The following is a 19,224-nucleotide window of genomic DNA, read 5'->3' as shown; positions in this document are numbered from 1 at the left end:
TCGGGGGCCAGGGGATACTGAGTGTTACAGCTCGGGAGGAAGAGTGCTCTGGAAGTTGGGGCCAGGGAACATGACAGGTTACAGTAAGCTTAGCTTACAGCAAGCTTAGTTTACAGCCCTGCTCTAGGAAAAGGTTTCCCCAATGTAACAGCTCTGCCTCAGCAGAAGAGAACTTCCCCAGCGAAATTATTACAGTTTGGTTCAGGTGCCCTGGATTGTAAAGAACTCTACTCAACTAGGGGAAGGTTTTCCAATTGAAAGTGTTACAGATCTCTTCCACTCTAGCTGAGAGTTATTACTTCTTTCCTCTGCTGCATTCCAGCAAAAGAAGGTCTCACCCAAACCTCATTCAAGAGATTTATTGGGAGGGAAGAGTCCAGGAGAGTGGCTGCCTCTGCCCTCTCCCAGGATGGAAAAGGGGCAGCAGCAAGATAAACAGGTACAGGGATTATATAGGGCTTCTTAGGGGTGGAGTTTTTCCAGGAAGATTTTCAGGGTGAAAATTGGTCAAATTTCAGTCCCTTGAGCTCAGATTGGCTAGATCTCTGCTCAGGGATTGGTTAGTTTTCTGCTCAGGGATTGGTTGGTTTCTCTGCATAGGAATTGGCTTGTTTTCTGTTTAGTTTATCGGGGATAGGTTTGGCTCTGGTTTCAGGGCCAAGCTGTGTTTATGTCACTGGCCTAAAGCTTTTTGGCTCTAGTTTTGGAGCCAGGGCATATTTCTTTCACTGGCTCTTATTTTAGGGCAAAGTGTGTTTCTTTGGTTCTTGTTTCAGGGCTAAAGCATTTGTTTCACTGGATGGGTTCCTTTCACTGGCTCAGGTTTCAGAGCCAGGGTGGGTTTCTTTGGCTGGTCCTTTACCCTACATCCTTTATTTCTATATTCTTCGGGGTTACGGGTGTATGAAACCAAGCAATTTTATAGGTGCTAGGAATGGAACCCTGAGCTTTGAGAATGGAAGGGAAACACTCTACCGAATTGAGCTATAGTCTAGGACCTTGTTTTCATTTTTGTTTTTGTTTTGAGACAGTTTTGTGAAGACCGGTCTACTTCTGTGTAGCCAGCAATGACCTTGAATTTTTGTTTGTTTTTGTTTTTTGTTTGTTTGTTTGTTTTTGAGACGGCCTTCTTTGTGTAGCCCTGGCTGGCCTTGAACTTGCCCTGTAGACCAGGCTGGCCTTGAATTCACAGAGCCCTGCCTGCCGCTGCCTCCCAGTGCTGAAATTAAAGGCGTGTGCTACCACAGCCCCGCTTGTCCTTGAATTCTCAATCCTCCTGACACCAGTCTCCCAAAGTGCCGGGATTACCAGTATGTGAATCCTTGCCCAGCTACATCCAAGTTCTCCATAGTAAATATTTATTGTTTTAATATCAAGAAAGAAAAGACTGAGTGTAAAAGGTGCAGGCAGTGTCTGCAGAGGCCGGAAGAGGTGCTCCCCATCCTCCCGATTCCCCTATCCACTGGAACAGGACTTACTGTTGTTTGTGAGGCATTATATAGGTTCTGGGGATTGAACTCAGCTCTCTGCAAGAGTAATATACTGGGCTTAAAAGCTGAGCCGTCTCTCCAGCCTACAGTTACTGAATGAAAGAATGAATATGTAATTGTAAATTACGGGGCTGGATTTGGTCTAAATGATCACTGTTGCCAGCTACAGATAGATACTGGTAAGTAAGTGAATAATCAAGATGAACAAGTTTTTATGCAAGACAGTGAACACAGACACCTGTGGCCTGTGGGTTACAGCTGTGTGTGGACAGAAGGTGCCACATATGGAGCAAGTTACTGAACTGCCAGTCTCCCAGAGTTTTCTCCAGACTCCACATGCCTGGGCCCACCTGCTTTTAGAACAACACCCAGATGCCTGAATCAATGCCCAGGTGACTCAGGTTCACCCCTGCACAGACAGATGGACAAAGCCAGAAGGCACCAGCTGAGGAACAGTTCTGAGTGAAAGATCAGCTTTGCTGGAGTTGGTGCACACAACTTTAATCCCATCACTGGAAAGTCAGAGACAGGAGAATCTCTGTGAATTCAAGTCCCACTTGTTCTACATAGCAAGCTGCAGGCCAGTTAGAGATACATAGTAAGACCCTCCAAAAAAAAAATAAGAAAAAAGAAAAGAAGAAGGAAGGACAGAGGAGGGTTTGGAGATATGGCTCAGTAGCAAAAAGCACTTGGCACTTCTTCAAACAACGTGGACAGGTTTGGATCTGAGCACCTTCAACGCTCAGCTCACAATGATCTGGACTCCAGTCCCAGAGAATCAGACACCCAATTTTGGCCACTTCAGGCATTGCACACATGATACACAGACATGCATGCAGGCAAAACACCTATAAACATAAAAGAATAATAAGAACTAGTAAAAATAAACCCTTTTAAAAAAAGACGAAGCTTTGAATTAGGACCAAGAACAGCCAGAAACAGATACCAAGCCCCATTTCCCAAGCCACCGGTCTCACTGAACTAGAGACAGAGTTCAGATACAGATAAAGAGAGTGATGAAATAGGAGCCGTGGAGCAAGGGGAACCAGCAGGGACAACGGCTTATCCATCAATAGGGGTCTATGGCAAGGTGGCAGGGTGACAACAACCAATCAACAAGGTGTTGATGGCACTGCCACCACCCTGCAACTAATCAGACTTTGCATTTTTTAAAGACTCCACCCCCCCAAAAAAGACCCCACCTCTTGCCAGGCCTCTGTGAATTTGAGGCCAGCCTGGTCTACAGAGTAAGTTCCAAGATAGCCAGGACTACACAGGGGAATCCCTGTTTCAAAAAAACAAAAGTAAATAAATAGATCAGTCCCCTAAAGAGGTGGATCCGGAATGTTCTCACTGTAGGCGGAAACTCAGCGATGAGGGAGGTAGTGACAAGTGAGGCCAATTTCATCACCGCACTGAGTAAACACCCATCCTGCTGTCTCTCTGCCCACATCACACACTGTCTGCAGCTGGGAGTGGCAACCCTGAGAGCCACAGCCATCTCCGACTGTATAGTAAATCTGAGACCAGCCTGGGCTGCATGAGATCTTGAATCAAAAAACCGAACAAAACCAAAAACAAATAAATAAAAGCAAAACATAAACCAATCACACAACAACAACAAAAACCCAGACAGGAGAAGTTAAGTGTCTCAGCGGGTAAGAGCAGCCGCTGCTCTTCCACAGGACCAGAGTTTGGTTCCCGGCTTCCATACAAGGCTGCTCAACTGCCTCTCATTCCAGCTTTAGGAGATCTGACACCCTCTTTTGGTCTCCATGGGTGCTCATACACATGTGACATATGTTCCCACATCACAAACAGCAACAATCTTAGAAGGAGAGTAGGACTGGAGAGACTGCTCAGCAGTTGAGAGCCCTGGCCGCTCTTCAGAGGTCCTGACTTCCCAGGACCACTCATCTCCAGCACCCACTTGGCGGCTCTCCAGGGATCCATCACCTTCTTCTGGCCTCTCTGGGCGCTGCACACAGGGTACATAGCCACCTGCAGACAAAATAACCACACACATAAAGAAACTGTTTAAATTAACAAACAAAATAACCAGAGTCAGAGAGGTGGCTCAGCAGGTGATGGAACTTGCCAGAGTGTGGCCTTGAAGACCACACACAGAACCTTTGTGAAACTGAAGTTGTTCTCTGACCTCCACATGTGTGCTACAGCTTTCCTGTGTCCCCCATCACAGTGCACAAATTTAAAAGCAAAAAACAGGTTAGGGAAATGACTCCATGGGTAAAGAACTTACCGCACAGCCTTGATAACCCAAGTAAAAGAAACCACGTCAAATCCAGGATCGCAGTTCCCGGGCTCCTATGGCCAGTGAGAAATGAGGCAGAGAACAGAGAATCCTTGGCATGCCGTGGGCCAGACATGTACATGTCTCATGTGTAAATGTACACACAGACACAGATACAAACATACAACCACACACAGAGGAAAAAAATTAAACAGGAAACAAAAGCAAACTGGGCAGAAGTGGTGGCGCATGCCTGTAATCAGTGGATCTTTGTTGTTCTTTTGTTTTGTTTTTCCCAGACAGGTTTTCTCCGGGTAGCCCTGGATGTCCTGGAACTCGCTCTGTAGACCAGGCTGGCCTCGCATTCACAGAGAGCTGCCTGCCTCTGCCTCCTGAGGGCCGTGCCACCACTGCCATGCAGGCAGGTGGATCTTTGTCAGTTTCTGTGATCAGGAGGCAGCTTGATCTACATAAGAAGTTGTAGGCCGGTCGGGGCCTAGAGGGACTCTGTTTCAAACAAATAAATCTCCAGAATTTCAAAAACAAAAGTTTGCATTAAGTATTACCAATGGTGAGCGTCTGCCTTAGTAAAATGTCCCTTAGAGCGAGCGGCCGGCAGGAGGCAGCAGCGCTACCAGCAAAGCCCCGCCCCTGGCCCCGCCCCGATCTGCCTGGCCCCGCCCCGCGCTCGACTGGCCCTCTTCCGCGCGCGCGCAGAGGGCGGGAGCTGGCAGCAGGTGGGCGGGGTGAGGGCAGGGTGCGCGAGGCGGGGCGGGGGGCTGCCGGCTGCGCTGGGGCCGGCGCGGCGGCCCTGTGTACTGGCGCGCCATGGACTTCAACATGAAGAAGCTGGCGTCGGACGCGGGCATCTTCTTCACCCGGGCGGTGCAGGTGAGGCCTGGCGCGATGCCGCTCGCAGGTCCCGGATGTGGAGCGCGTCCGGGCACCCTGCAGCAGGATCCCCTTCCCTGCTGCTGCGGCGCTGCGTGCTGGGATCAGCTCGGGCCCCTGCTCCCCTGTCCCCGAGCTGCCCAGGGGAGCTCCCAGCGGGGTCAGCTGCAGCTCCCTGATGGCCCGGGGTTGGGGTCTGGGCTCCTGGACGCCCAGCCGTGCCGGTTTACACTGACAGGTTTGCCCACTGCGCTGGCTCCTGCACAGCTCGGGAGATGAATGACCACTGGGTGGTTCCTACTTCCCTGTCCTAGCCCAGCGATTCCTGGCTGGGAGGCCCTGGGCTACACAAAAATGTCCCAATCCCTTCTGCGGACCTCAGTCTCCATACCCGTACAATGGGCAGCTTGGTGCTACTCAGTCCCTTTGACACGCTTGGATAATCAGGCCGGAAGCCAGGGGTAATTTCCTTTCTGTTCTGCAGGAGGCCTGTTTCCTTTTGCTTCCCAGGCCTAAAGGATGGTGAGAAGGCTAGGATCTGGCTGGTTGCCCTCTTTGGGTTCTGTTCAGGCCGGTAATGCTGATATTGGAACAAGTCCGAAACATATGGGATTAGAAAAGAGAAACTTAGGCGAATTGATGTCACAGCGAAGAGCTGGAGTCAAATGTGGATGTAAATCCTTCTCTTGTGACCTTGGGAACGGGGACTTCACCTCACTGGGCCTCTGTTTCTCGCTCTGAGAAATGGGATGGCTGTAACCGCAGTTGCCACGGTTAAACTGCACCTGTGGAGCGTTCGACCTTGCACGATCACCTCAGCCTTACCGTGCCTTTCTGTAAAGCAGGTGTAAGGCTCGTGTTGGAGGCCCTGTCTGCTTCAGGGGTGGCTGTGGGTATCCTGGGACTCCTGTGCCCCAGGGCTGGCCAATCTCTGTACACCAGGAACAGGTTCTGTATGCTGCCCTTGTGGTACTTGTTGACTCTTCTGGGTACAGCCCCTCCTCCCCCTCAGGGGCCCATGTGGCCATGTTTACTAGAAAGCGCAGGGTTCCCGTGACACTTAGTGTCCCAGTGAGGAATGCCATTCCGGTTCCCGGTTCCAAGCTTGGTGGGCAACCCCAGCACCGGAGAGGATGCTAGACCCTCAGAGCCCCAGCCTCTGCAGGAGGGGGAAAATCCCGTCCCAGCGTTGGCATGGCAACCGCACTATCTCACACATCTGGGAAGAACCTGATCTGGCCAGGCACACAGAAAGGGCTGGGGGTAGTGGTGGCTTGGGCTTCCTGGCCTCACTCTGCCTGGTGGGGCAGGCCCACAGGGTCACTCACTCACTCTTGGGCTGGAGCCAGTGCCCTAGCCCAGGCTGGGGTGGAGGAGGGAGCTGAGCGTGTTATAAATAGAGGCTTTCTGTGCTCCACACACCCACCCTCCTGCTGATGCTGGGAACTGCCTTGGACTGGTTCAGGCGTGATCCCCTTCCCCTCTGTTGGAAAGGGACTGGGTAGCAGCGGAGGAAGGCACCTGCAGTGTGACCTAGAGAGGCAGAGAGGCGTCTGCCAAATGGGAGTCGTCAGGAAAGACGGAGCTATTCTTAATTACCAGTGTGTACACAGCTCCTATGGGTTAGTGTTACTGTGCAAGGCACCAGGATGTGCTGAGTAAGCACACGTGCCCTGTGTGGCCCAAGGACAGTTTTGAGGGACTCACCCCACCCCTATCCCAAAGGGACCAAGGCCTCCCCAGCTTGAAACCTGAGGGCAGGATTTTTTCTACAAGAGTGATTTTTGGGGTGGTGTCCCTCGCCAAGGGCTTCAGACATCAGCCAGAGTCTCTGAAGCAGGTGGAGGTGGCGGAGTGGCCCCATCAGGGCAGTGAGGTGAGGTGAGGGAAGCCTGCCTCGTGCAGCACCTTAGAATAGTATGATAACATGCCTGTGGGTAGGTGTGGGCAGCTGCTCCGCTGAGACTCTTCCCAGTAATCACGGCCCAAGCTCCTATAGTGGCTTTGCTCTTGTCCAAACAGGCAGGTAGCAGTGGCCAAGGGAGGATGCCGGGGGCTCAGGAAAGCCCAATAAGCATGGGAACCTGTATGTTTGGCAGCATCCCCACGCCCCCAGTGACACCACGGGGAGACTTTCCAAGTGATAACCCAGCTAATACTGCCCTAGGGCTGGTAGGGTATTTGAGGTCCCAGGTTCCATACCCAGTGTTTCTAAAAAGAAAACTGTTACTTTATGCTGGCCAGATATTCTGTGAGATGGGTTTTCGCCATTTTCCAGGGAGAAACTGAGGCCGGGGGAGATGCTGAGCTGGACAGGGCAGCTGAGGAGGAGGCTTTAAGGGAGAAGCCCAAGGCCTGCTGCATAATTGATGGCCGCTGTGAGACCTGGTGGCTCCTTGGCTCAGCTGATGATTCACCACAGAGTGTCTCTGCAGGGCTCCAGCCCCCTGGACCCTGACTGCAGCACAGCCCTTTGCTTGGCCTCAGTGGCTCTGACCGTGCAGCAGGAAGCCTAAGAGCCCCAGGGCGCACAGCCCTGTCCCTTATTCCTTATCTTATACCTGGAGCAGACTTGGTGATGCCCTTGGGCAAACCTGGTCACCTGGCTGGAAAAGGCTTGTGCTTGGGGACATCTGTTCCTGGGCTTTTCTAGATTACCTGGTGAGGACTTGGACCAGTTTCTGAGTATTCCTAGGTAGCCCACATGACTCCAGCCAGCCCTGACTGGGGACCCATGTGACCTCCCGGGTTCTGGGTACACCCAGCAGCTGGCTCCCATGGGCTGGCAATGTTCTCTGTTTACCACACCCAGAAGCCAAACATTTGGCCAGCCTCCCTCCCTCCCACACTCGGTCCTTAGACATATTGCCCGTCAGCTCCAGCAGCAGTAGTGTGGGCACTTCACGCTGGGCACGGGCTCGGTTGCCAGCCCTCTCATGTCTAACCCACATCTTCCCATTTTACCCTGTGTGGTCTGTGAGAAACATTCTTACTATCTGTTTCCAGGGGACTCTGAGGCCCAGAGAGGCAAAGTCCCTTCCCCAGTGTCGCATAGCTACCTCATCAGGAGTAGAACAGATATGGATAGGGTCCCTTTCGCTCCGGAACCTGAATTCTTGCTGGAGTCCCATGGAGGTCCCTGGTAACTCAGAGTCTTCCTCTGGGCCTCATCTGTTCCCTAAAGAGTTGCTACCAAGTTCTGTCCCTCAGCCCTGGTGGCCACCTCCTCAGGGCTCGTACTCACTCGGAGCATACATGCTTCTGTGGAGAGAGGGACTGGGGAACTATGGGGCTTCTAGGAGCCATGATTCTGACTCACCCAACCCCCTCATCCTAGAGAGAAGCAACCAAGCCCCAGGGTGGGGTGTAATAGGCCACCCTCCAAAGGCTTGACCCCGGGGCCTCCCCTGCCGCTTCCTTCCCAGTTCACAGAGGAGAAATTCGGCCAGGCGGAGAAGACCGAGCTTGATGCTCACTTTGAAAACCTCCTGGCTCGGGCAGACAGCACCAAGAACTGGACAGAGAGGATCCTGAGGCAGACTGAGGTGCTGCTGCAACCCAACCCCAGTAAGTGGGTGCGGGGCAGGTGGGCACCCGGGCCAATGCGGGGCTGTGGGTGCAGGGCTCCAAAATGCACGGGAGCTGAAGCCTGAACTGAAACACATGTAGGGAGGGACTCACAAACTACACATGCCAGCTTGGGCTGGCAGCCAGCCATGGGCAAGGGCCTGACCAAAGTCATACAGTGTGCTGACTGCAGGAGCAGAAGGCTGGCTTGGAGGTAGCCTGCATGTCACCTGTAAACCTGCAGTGTCTCTGAAGTGTCCACAGAGGCCCAGGACCCAGGCCAGGGCACAGTGCAAGCATGTCACACACTGTAAACACTATTTAAGTTGAGGAGACATCATGGGAGGTGCTGACTCAGTGCTGTGGGACAGTGGTGTCACATCTCTGAGCCTTGTTCTCTCGGGTCTCACAGGCTGGGTGTGGGTATGAGATGTGTCTGCAAGCCTTCAGTATGGTTGCTGGCTGGGGGTGGCCAGGGTTTGCTCTCTCACGGTGGCTTAGCCCCGAGAGCCCTGTGGTTCTGGCTGTTGTCTCCCTACAGGTGCCCGAGTGGAAGAGTTTCTGTACGAGAAGCTGGACAGAAAGGTGCCCTCGAGGGTCACCAATGGGGAACTGCTGGCTCAGTACATGGCAGAAGCAGCCAGCGAGTTGGGGCCCAGCACCCCCTATGGTAAGGAGACCACAGAGCTAGGGGCCAGACAGAGTGAAGAGCATCGTCTCTAGCTCCCTAAGTTCTTCCCCCTGTCTCCCTTCTCCCTCTTTTTTTAAAAAATTTTATTTTGGACTAAGTTCACTATTTCAGGTAGGCCTTAAAAAATCCCAGAGCTCCACCTGGCTTTGTACCCTGAATGCTGGGATTGAAGGTGTAGGCTGTCAGGTCAGCTCCCTCCTGTTTAAAAATTATAGAGATAACCTGAGTTCAATCTGAACTCAAGATCTTCCAGGAATGTAGATAAGAGTAAAGGAACAGACCCTCCCTTAGCCAGTTTAGGTGTGTGTGTGTGTGTGTGTGTGGTATATGTATAGTATGTGGAGTGTGTGTGGTGTGGTGTGTCTGTAGAGTGTGTATATGTGTATGTGGTATGAGTATGTATGTGTGTTCGTGGTGTGTGTGGGTTGGGTGTGTGTGGTGTATCTGTGAAGTGTGTATGTATGGGTATAAGTGTGTATGTGGTGTGTGTGTGTGTGTGTGTGTTTTTTCTGTGGTACTGGAGTTGGAGCCTGGGGTCCTGTGAATGGTTGGCAAGCACTCCCCTGACCCACACCCCGGCCCTAGGTTGTGTGTGCAGTGCACATATGTGTGGGGGCCAAAGGTCCAACCATAGGCATTTTTCGCCATCTTTTATGAGACAAGGTGCACTAGGACCTGGTGCTTGCTTGCTGGTTAGGCTAGGCCGATGGCCGGCAAGCCTCTGAATCCACCTTGTCTCTACTTCCTGAACATTGAGATTCCAGTCATGTATCACCACACCTGCTGTTCACGTGTGTTCTGAGGACCGAGCTCAGGTCATGTTTGTGTACAGTGCACTTGACTGAGTAAACCTAACTTGGGAGGCAGAGGCAGGCGGATCTCTGTGAGTTCGAGGCCAGCCTGGTCTACAGGAGCTAGTTCCAGGACAGGCTCAAAGGTACAGAGAAACCCTGTCTTGAGAAACTAAAACAAACAAACAAGAAAAGATTTATTTATTGTAATGTGTATGGGTGTTTTGCATTCGTGCATTGTGTTGCCTGTGTGCCAGAAGAGGGCACCAGATCTCTGGAGCTGGAGTTACAGGCGATGTGAACTTCCTGACATGGTGCTGGGAACTGCACACTGGTCCTCCAGAGAGCATCCAGTGATCTTAACTGCTGAACCATTTCTCCAGCTCGTACTTAGCCATTGTTTTGCACACCTCTCTTCCTTCACTTCTAAATTTTATTCAAATATACCTTATGTGCCATAAAATATACCTGGTTTCTATTATATACTCCATTGAATTTAAAGTTGAAAAAAATATCTCCACAGATCAATTTAAACAAAAAAATCCCTCCACCTCGGGATCCGAAAGTCTCCCCTTTAGCCAGTCCTGGTTCCCAGCTCAGACTACCAATAACGTGTGTTTTGTGGTCTGTCTTCCATTGCTCCTGCCCCATATTTAACCTGGTGGGAAACTGCCGGGCTGGGGATCTAGCTCAGTTAGTTGATGAGGTCTGCGGCTTGATCTCCAGCACTACATAAGCCTGGTATGGTGGCAAAGAGAAAGAAATTGCCAGAGTGTTTTCCCCAAGTGGCTTTTTGTACCCCGCTAGCAGGGAGCTTGAGCTTCAGCTGTCTGGATTTTAAAGGTCCTGCTTTCTCATGGCCTGGAGCAGTGGTTCCCAGCCCTCCTAGCTCCTCATGCTGTGGTGACCCCAACCATAACATTATATTTGTCGCTACTTCATAACTGTAATTTTGCTAGTGTTGTGAATCAGAACGCAATCTATGTTTCCCTGTGGTCTTAGGTGGCCTCTGTGAATGGGTCATTCGGGGCAGCCCACAGGTGGAGAACAGGACCTTAGGTCGTGTGTTGCTCAGCCCAGCACTGTGTTCTTGCTGCCCGTCTCACCCTGCTTATTGAGAAAGAGCATGGAATTTTCCAGCTGTTTTTTTTCACTGTCTGTTTCTTCTATGGTTTGCCAGTGTGTGTATTTTAGAGCCATGTTAGGTGCATATGTTTATCTTTCTGATGGATTGGTGTGTGTGTGTGTGAGTGTGTGTGTGAGTCTGTGCGCATGTGTAGGTCAGAAGTCAGCTTTGGATGTTGTCCTCCCCTTCCCTCTCGCCGAACCTGTAGCTCATTTATTCTGCTATTGTTGTAGCCAGTGCTAATGCACCTGCCCCACTGCCGTCTATAACAAAGGTTATAGACGCAGTGCCACTGCAAGACTTTTATGTGAGTGCCGGGATCTGAATTCAGGTCCCATGCTTATTCAGCAGTCCCTGAGTGACGGCCCAGCCCTGAGCTGTCTCTGTTGTCTCTGCTCAATGCCACTGCAGTCATCAGGATATGAGTTCAGAAGCCTGAGATCAGCCTGGCCAGCAGAGTACCAATCCATCCCAGAAGCTAAAATTAAGACGCTATTCGTGGTCTCTAGTGAGACTTCTTGCCTGAAAGCCCATTGTCTGGTGACTGTACGGCTCCTTAGCGCCGACACCAGCACTTGCACAGCAGCTGCTTCTGCCCTTTTCTTCTCAACTGTTTTTATATCATACAATCTCAAGCGTGAGCCTAATCAGCGGCATTCAGTATAGACAGTAGTCATTGCCTTTTCATTAGAGTGCTTAGTCTATATACATTTAATGTAATTATTGATGTTAGATTATTTTTCACTTAGGTCTTGGGTAATTTTTCTTGTCTAATACGGCTCCTTTTATATTATAGGTATTTTCTATTTTACATAAAATATATTTGGTCAGTACTGAAGATAATCCTGAGCCTGTGTGTCTCAGCAAGTAATTTACCATTGAGCTACATTCTAGATCCCTATCTCCCATTTTTTTTGAAGCCTTGTCTCACTAATTTGCTCAGAGTGGCCTCTGCCTCTGGATCTGTCAGTCCCAGCGTCCCAGCAGACGAGACTGCCCACCGTTCCCATCTTACTCTTTCAAGCTAGCTCCCAAGGAGCTATCGTGGGGTCAGTACATGTCAACCAATATTGGTCAGTGGTTGTTTTTAAACATCTCCAGCCACTGAGACTTTATTGGTAAGTGTGTCGGGAAACTCATCCCAAGGTCGAGCAGTTTACAAATCTAGTCAGCTTTTGCCTTGTAGGTCCACGGCTTCCTGTTCAGCCCAGGGTGGGACATGCTGGTGTGCTCTTCAGCCTGTCTCAGACATGCCACAGGTGTGCTTGCTGGGAGCCGTTCAGGATGTACTGGGGCTTCTCTAGGGTACCCACTCTTCCCACCAGGCCTCCGGCTGCAGGCTGGCTGCTCTTGGCTTTGGCCAGTGGCTGCTGTGGTCGGCAGTGTCCCCTAGGATCCTCCTTCTTCTTCACTCACCAGCCGCACCAGCAGCTGCAGTGGAGGGTGGCCATGCCCCCGGGGTGGACAGCCGCCAGCCAGGAGATGGCAGGTCTCCAGGATAGTACCCTCCGTTGTCCGTGCTAGGGCCCGGTGGCTGTTTTCCAGTGTTTCGCCATTGGTTTTTGTGTCTTTGATCAATTTCCAGACTTTGGAAGTCGACGTCCTTGACTTCTGGGGGAGATTTGTCAAACTCCTTTTTCTCGTTCTGGAACTCCCCAGTCTTGTTTGCTCTTGAGACACTAGGCCTCATCCCCTGCCTGCTAGGCCCCAGGAGCCCCGCCCATCGTTTTAGGGCCACAGTGCCTACCTGTACTTGCCTGGCAGACCTTCTGGGGGCGGAGGACTTGAGGCCTGCCCTCCCTCACCCTCCAACTCTGTCTTCCTAGGGAAGACATTAATCAAGGTGTCAGAAGCTGAAAAGCGCCTGGGAGCAGCAGAAAGGGATTTCATTCACACTGCCTCCCTCAGTTTCCTCACACCCTTGCGCAACTTCCTGGAAGGGGACTGGAAAACGATTTCGGTGAGGAGACTGGGACCCCTCCTCTGAGCTCTGTGCCCAGGTTGTCATCCCAGGCAGGGACCCAAGCCTCTCCAGAGGTGGCTCCTGTTGCCCAGGGATCTTTGGCCAGGTCCGGGCTGCTCACTCTCCTGTCACCCACCCTGCAGAAGGAGCGGCGCCTCCTGCAGAACCGGCGCCTAGACCTGGATGCCTGCAAAGCACGGCTGAAGAAGGCCAAGGCAGCCGAAGCCAAGGCCACGGTAAGTGCCCTTGCCTCTCCCAATGCCCCCAAGCTCTACTGGGGGTCCAGAGATGGGACACGCAAGGGACCTGGTGTTTGGCATGCTCTTCCTCCCTGGCTGGGGCTAGACTGCTCATTGGTCAGGTCATGGTTTCTGTCCCCACTCTAAGGAATCCTGGTGGCTCCGGGGCAGACATTTATGAGATAGGCAGGCTCACAGTGCCGTTCACTGGGCAGGGCATCCTGCAAGTCTCTTAGGTGTCGGATGGAATTCTTGCATGCCTCTCCTGCCTCTGTGGATGCTCAGCCTGGCCCTGTCTGGGCATGCTCCCCTGTTAACTCTCTGTACCTGCTGCTTGAACGTGAGCACGTGTCCTATGCATAGGCTGCCCTAGGCTGGAGGCTGTGGACAGCACTAGAGCCAGCCATCCCCAGGCCCCATGCAGGGACTGTCCATGGAGCTCCTTCACCCCACAGCCCACCAGGGCCTGCTCAGCCAGGACAGGACAGGCTGAGCTGATTCAACAGGGATAGGCCAAGAGGGCTGAGCACTGGCTCGGCATGCGGGCTGCTCAGGGATGTAAGGGTGTTAACAGCCACCTCAGGTTCTGAGAAACTCCTAGGCCCAGGGCATGTTAGGAATCTCCTCTGTGCTTCTCCAAAGCTCAGCTGGTGGCTCTCCACTTCCCATAATTCTCCTTCATCATGTTCTCCCTACAGCACGATGTACAGTATGACCACTGGGGCCTATACTGCCTCCAGCAAGAGCCACAGCAAGGTCCCAAGTCAACCAAGTGTGCAGGGAATGGCCTGTGGCCATTGGGATTACTTTGTCAATCACCTGGGCAGAACAGCCCCACTTCCTGTTACTTGTCTTTTCCTAGTCCACCGCAGAGTGACTGAGTCTCCCCTTGGGGCCCAGAGAGCCTTGGGCCTGTGAGTCAAGTGAGGCAGGAGCAGTGTCCCTAGGGACTCAAGCTCAGCAGCTCTCTTGGGCACATATGTGCTACCCAGGACTCCTGAGGGTGGCTTGTGAGTGGCCTTCCAGTCCTTCTCTGCTCACCTGGTGCTGGGCTGGCTATGCCTGCTTTTGCTTGCTGTGGACTTAACTAACTCTCTGTTTTTGTTCCTTTCCGTTCTGCTTTGGGTAACTTGGCTCAGTGTGAGGGAGATGTGAGTATACCTGTCCCATGTGCTGTGCTGCTTCCGGTCCACCCATCCTGTCCGAGGGCCCGGGTGTAGCCAGCCCAGGCCATACCCTTAGGCTTTTGCAATCAGCTGGCCTCCGTGCAGTCTCTGCTTTGTGGGGTTGCAGGCATCAAGGCCTATGAGGCAGCTTCTTGCAAATGTCAAATCCTGTCACTCTGTCCATCCATGCATCCATCCATCTACTCTTGTGGGGAGGGATCTGACCTCAAGGGAAGAGGCAGAGACAGTGTGGTGAAATTCCGAGCTGGAGAAAGCTGTGCTGGGGAGGGCTGTGGATCCGGGGGGCCTCCCTGTGAGCCTGAGACCCAAAAGGAGGGCAAGCCTAGCCTGGGGTTCACTTGGGCCCTCAGCACATCTGTCCACTGGGTCTTCGTGTTGGACCCATTGAGCCCCTAAGCCCGTCTCCTTTCCAGATGGTTGGAGTGGACACATACAGTCTATATTGTTATCTGTGTCCTCCTGTCTGTCCCTGGGGCCAGGGTTTCTTGTGTCTCCTTATATAGGAGACTCCAGGGCTACCTCCTGGCCTCAACACTGGTCCTGGCCCAGGGTGACCCCCCCTCCCCCGTGAACTCTGTTCCCCGCCAGACGGTGCCTGACTTTCAGGAGACTAGACCTCGTAATTACATTCTCTCGGCCAGCGCCTCCGCGGTAAGCACCCTTCCCACCATGCCCTGCCCCACCCTGGCCTCCTCTGCCCACAGCTCCACCAGAAGCTAGCAGGTGAGGCAAAGGGCCCTGCTCATGTAGCAGGTTGCCCTGAGAGGCTAAGGGCAACTCGCAACAGGGAAGTTACAACTCCATCTGCCACGGTCTCTGGCCCAGCAGGCAGGCTGAGCTGGTTTCTCCTTATGCAAGGTGGAAGATGTCTTGTCCAGCCGCAGGGAACCACCCCATGTCCTTAGGACAGCACACTATACCACCACCTCTAGGGAACCCAAGGGACTTTCCATCCTATGCTCTCTCCTACAAGGGAACACTGCCCCAACCTCCTCATTGCTCCAGGTGGACACTGGGGTTAGGGAGGAGGCTGCTTGGGCTGACTGTCTGTCTCAGACTACTAGACAACTGTTTGTCTTAGTTCCATTGTAGCTCACAAGCTAGATGGCTGGAAGGCAGGGGGAAGGCCAGCTGGAGGAGCAGGATGGAGGCAAGATGGAGGGAGGGAGGCTGCTACAGTAGCCTGGTTAGTCAGCTGGTATACAGTGACTTGTGTGGGCTAGGCCAGCCACATTCCTCCACTCCTGTAGAAAGCTCTCTTCCTGTCCCCTGGGTGAAAGTGTCCTGTCCCAGCCGTCTGGCCCTCTGCTCGTGTTCTGAGCATGTGTGATCTGTGTTCTTCACCATTCCATGGCTGGCAACTGTCTTTGAAATGTCAACTCTTGTTCATGCTCAGGTCTGTTAGATGGCCCTCCAACATGGCACATGACGACGATGCTCCCACTGTGGGCTGCGCACTCTGCGGGCCCAGTTCAACAGTCCATCTATGTGTCAGGGTGTTATCCTAGGCCAGATTTCCATAAGTGGCCATCAATTGGGGTGCCTAAGTCACGATGGGGGGAGGGGGTGTCTTTCTTCCCTAGACTCTGGATGACACATCCCGCTCCCCTCCCTGGGCCGAGTTGAAGGAGAAACATCCTGGAGGGTGGAGGCTGCCCTGTTTTTTTCTTTTGCCACTGGCCCCCAGTGTGACTCTGGCCCGAGGCTGCCTTTCTCTGCCGGAGGACAGAAAGGTTTAGTGACTGGCCCAGGGTCACTTGTCCTGTCCTGCCTCCGAGCAGGAGTCAGGGTGGGGTGGGGACATTTGGTCTCTAAGACCCACTTAAGAGTTGGGGGTGGCTGTAGGAAAAGTACAAGCAAGACTTCCCAGCTGGCTGGCCCTGCATGCAGCATGCTAGATGGGATGTGGTGTCATTTCCCTGCCCTTAGAGCAAACCTTGTTCCAGCCTCAGCTCCTGGTTGGATTGGGATGGGTTGTGCAGGGTCCTTGGGAGCTGGGGCAGGCACAGGCTCTGGTATCTGGCTGCCCCTCCCCCTCCACTCATGATGCCCACCTTCCCTTCCCTGCCTACTGGTGCTGTTGTGGTCTTCACAGCTTTGGAACGATGAAGTAGACAAGGTGAGTTGGGTCTGGGGGACTTTGGTTTTAAAGCTTGTTTTTGGAGACAGGGTTTCTCTGTAGCTTTGGAGCCTGTCCTAGAAGTAGCTCTTGTAGACCTGGCTGGACTTGAACGCACAGAGATCCGCTTGCCTCTGCCTCCTGAATGCTGGGATTAAAGGTGTGTGCAGCACTGTCCGGCAGGGCCTGGGGGACTCTGGGAGGCAGAGTCTAGAAAGTTAAGGATAGAGGTCCAGACACAGCTACTGCTGTAGAGAGGGCGTCTGAAGCTCAGGACTGTCCTACACTCACTGGGGTACTGGCTGGCGATACTAAATCCCACTCTACAGCACGGGGTCCTATCTCCTGGACAGATCCTCCTGTCTGGTGGCAGAGGCCTGTCACTAAAGCTACCCACAGATCACAAGTTGGCTCTGGCTTCTTTGGAAGTCAGCTCCAGGTGCAATGCCAGGCCATCTATGTTCTCAGGAGGCCTCAGGGCACAGGGAAGGCTGATGGAAGGGATGCAGGATGGGGGCTGCTCTCATTACTGCTTGCCCCACCTAGGCTGAGCAAGAGCTTCGAGTGGCCCAGACAGAGTTTGACCGGCAGGCAGAAGTGACTCGTCTCTTACTGGAGGGGATCAGCAGCACCCACGTGAGTCCTGCATTCATGTCCTCCTGAGTCTTCCCACAAGCACGGGCCACAGAGCCAGCCTATAGACTGGGCGTCTCGTCCTCACTCTGATGCCTAGAGTATGGTCAGGCAGCAGACGAGATGGGGATGGACCAGAGGCTAGAGGAAGCCCTGACCTCTTTCTTCCAGGTGAACCACCTTCGCTGCCTCCATGAATTCGTCAAGTCTCAGACAACCTACTATGCACAATGCTACCGCCACATGCTGGATCTGCAGAAACAACTAGGCAGGTGTGGCTAGACCCAGGTCTCTAAGGCCCCCTATCTCCTAGACCCAGTGAGTGGCCCAACACTTCTGGCCAAGGGCCTTCTCTTTAGAGCTCAGAAAACCCCACAACACATGAGATTGGACTGTTGGCTCTGCCTAGAACCCTACCTGGGTACTTTGTATGGTGAGCCTCAGGGGGCTACTATCAGTAACCTGGGACAGGGGCTCTTAGCAGTTTCTAGTGTTTGGGCTGTGGAGGTGAGCAGGGAACAAGCAGGTGGTATGGTCTCAGCTTCGTGTTTTTTTTTCCCTTTGTGCTGCCAGCTCCCAGGGCACCATGTAAGTTACTGGGGGGTAGGGCTTCCTTGTGTATAAGATGGGCTGATGTCTCTTGTGGAGTATGTGGAACTATAAGGCTAGCACTGCCTGCTGAGACAACCTCATCTTCTAGATTTCCAGGCACCTTTGTGGGCACTACAGAACCCGCCTCCCCACCCCTCAGCAGCACCTCACCTACCACCACTGCAGCCACCATGCCTGTGGTACCCACAGGGACTGGCTTGGCCCCTCCAGAAGAGGCAGCACTCTGTCTAGAGGAGGTGGCTCCCCCAGCCAGTGGGACCCGCAAGGCCCGGGTGCTCTACGACTACGAGGCAGCTGACAGCAGCGAGCTGGCCCTGCTGGCTGATGAGGTGGGTCTGGGGTACTGAGGGAGCAGGCAAGAGCTGGACACGAACTACTAGACTGGAGACTAGGAACATTGGGTCTGCACAACCCTGGCCATTCTCCTGGACTCTCTGGACCTTGGGGAGGAGCTGTGGGAGTCAATGACTACGGTCTTAAGCAGCCCCTAACTGCCATGGCTCAGTACAGCGTTATAGGGACACCCCTCAAGGGATGTAGCAGCTTTACACCTGCCTAGTCTTGGACATCCCACATATTTCCAGGACACAAGTTCCCTCTCTGCTCCCCACAGCTCATCACTGTCTACAGCCTGCCTGGCATGGACCCTGACTGGCTCATTGGTGAGAGAGGCAACAAGAAGGGCAAGGTCCCGGTCACCTACTTGGAACTTCTCAGCTAAGCAGCCCCCTTCCAGGTCCTGTCTGCTGGTGACATAGCTGTTTAGGATAGGGGACCTAACCCTATTTGGGCTGTGGCCCTGTCATTGAGCTAGGAAGGACCCCATGTGACAAAATGGCTCCAGGTCCCTCTGCTAGCCCTGCTTCTGACCTGCATCCCTGCATACTCAAGGCTTCCCAGCTCCATGATATGCTGGGGATGCTCTTGGCATGAAAAGAACATCTGCCTTCTAGCTGTGCAAGGTAGAGGGGGACAGCAGCAAACAGGCAGGGCTAACAGTCAGGGATTGGACAGTCTGGCAGGAGACCAGCAGGCTCAGCCAGAGCAGCAGCGCGGAGTGCTGCCCTCCCCTCCTTCACTCACAGCTCTGGCTGAGTACAGTGGCTGCAGCCATCACACTCACTCAGTTTCTAACTGGCATTCTTACTTCTGCCTGTCTGCTTGTTCTCTGGCAAATAAATCCTTTGTGTGCAAACTGCCTGGACTCTTGTCAGGGTCTCAGTGTGCATGAACCGTACTGAAAGCGTAATGGTTAGACTTTGTTGGTCTCCCCTTCTCTGGGTAGGGATTCTGTGGAGCCGTGGCACAAGCTTCTTCCCAGAGTGCAGATCAGAGGAAAGGCCATATTGTGTAACAATTCCCAGGGCCGCATATCTGAAGCTGCACAATACTTTGTGCTTAAGGAAAACTTGCCTAAATTTGGACCCACTAAACTGCAATGGCTTTCCTGACAGGAGGAAAGCTTTAGTAGCCAATAGCTGTGGGCTCGGCCTGGAGCTATGAGGGACAAGACATAAGTAGTCACCTACCTCTTCAAGGTACTATAGCTGGCAAGTGGGCAAGTGGCAGGCAGGCTCTTAAGCCTACATCAGTCTGATTCTGGGAACTTCCAATGTGGCCATATTTTATTTTACTTGGTCCCAGTGTGCATGCTGGGGCTTCGC

At 53.0% G+C, this 19,224-nt stretch overlaps 1 protein-coding gene across 2 annotated transcripts; it reads left to right on the top strand.

The window, feature by feature from the left end:
* Window positions 1-4,493: 4,493 nt before the first annotated feature.
* Window positions 4,494-18,758, top strand: Sh3glb2 (SH3 domain containing GRB2 like, endophilin B2). Of its 2 annotated transcripts, none has more exons than XR_005286199.2 (11): window positions 4,494-4,632; window positions 8,058-8,199; window positions 8,741-8,869; window positions 12,634-12,767; window positions 12,914-13,006; window positions 14,785-14,847; window positions 16,292-16,315; window positions 16,862-16,951; window positions 17,120-17,216; window positions 17,649-17,889; window positions 18,174-18,758. XR_005286199.2 is itself a non-coding variant. In XM_038336803.2 (11 exons), exons 1-11 carry the CDS (start codon window positions 4,570-4,572, stop codon window positions 18,279-18,281), a joined length of 1,188 nt encoding a protein of 395 aa, XP_038192731.1. In that variant the 5' UTR covers window positions 4,494-4,569; the 3' UTR covers window positions 18,282-18,758. The 2 variants fall into 2 exon arrangements, 1 of the variants encoding a protein (XP_038192731.1); XM_038336803.2 differs by having other exon boundaries at window positions 17,120-17,220.
* The last annotated feature ends 466 nt before the right edge of the window (window positions 18,759-19,224 follow it).

Source organism: Arvicola amphibius, chromosome 7, assembly GCF_903992535.2.
Source record: "Arvicola amphibius chromosome 7, mArvAmp1.2, whole genome shotgun sequence".
In the NCBI taxonomy this organism is placed as follows: Eukaryota; Metazoa; Chordata; class Mammalia; order Rodentia; family Cricetidae; genus Arvicola; species Arvicola amphibius.
Note: the sequence above shows the minus strand (reverse complement) of the source record. Positions and strands in the feature narration are given on the sequence as shown.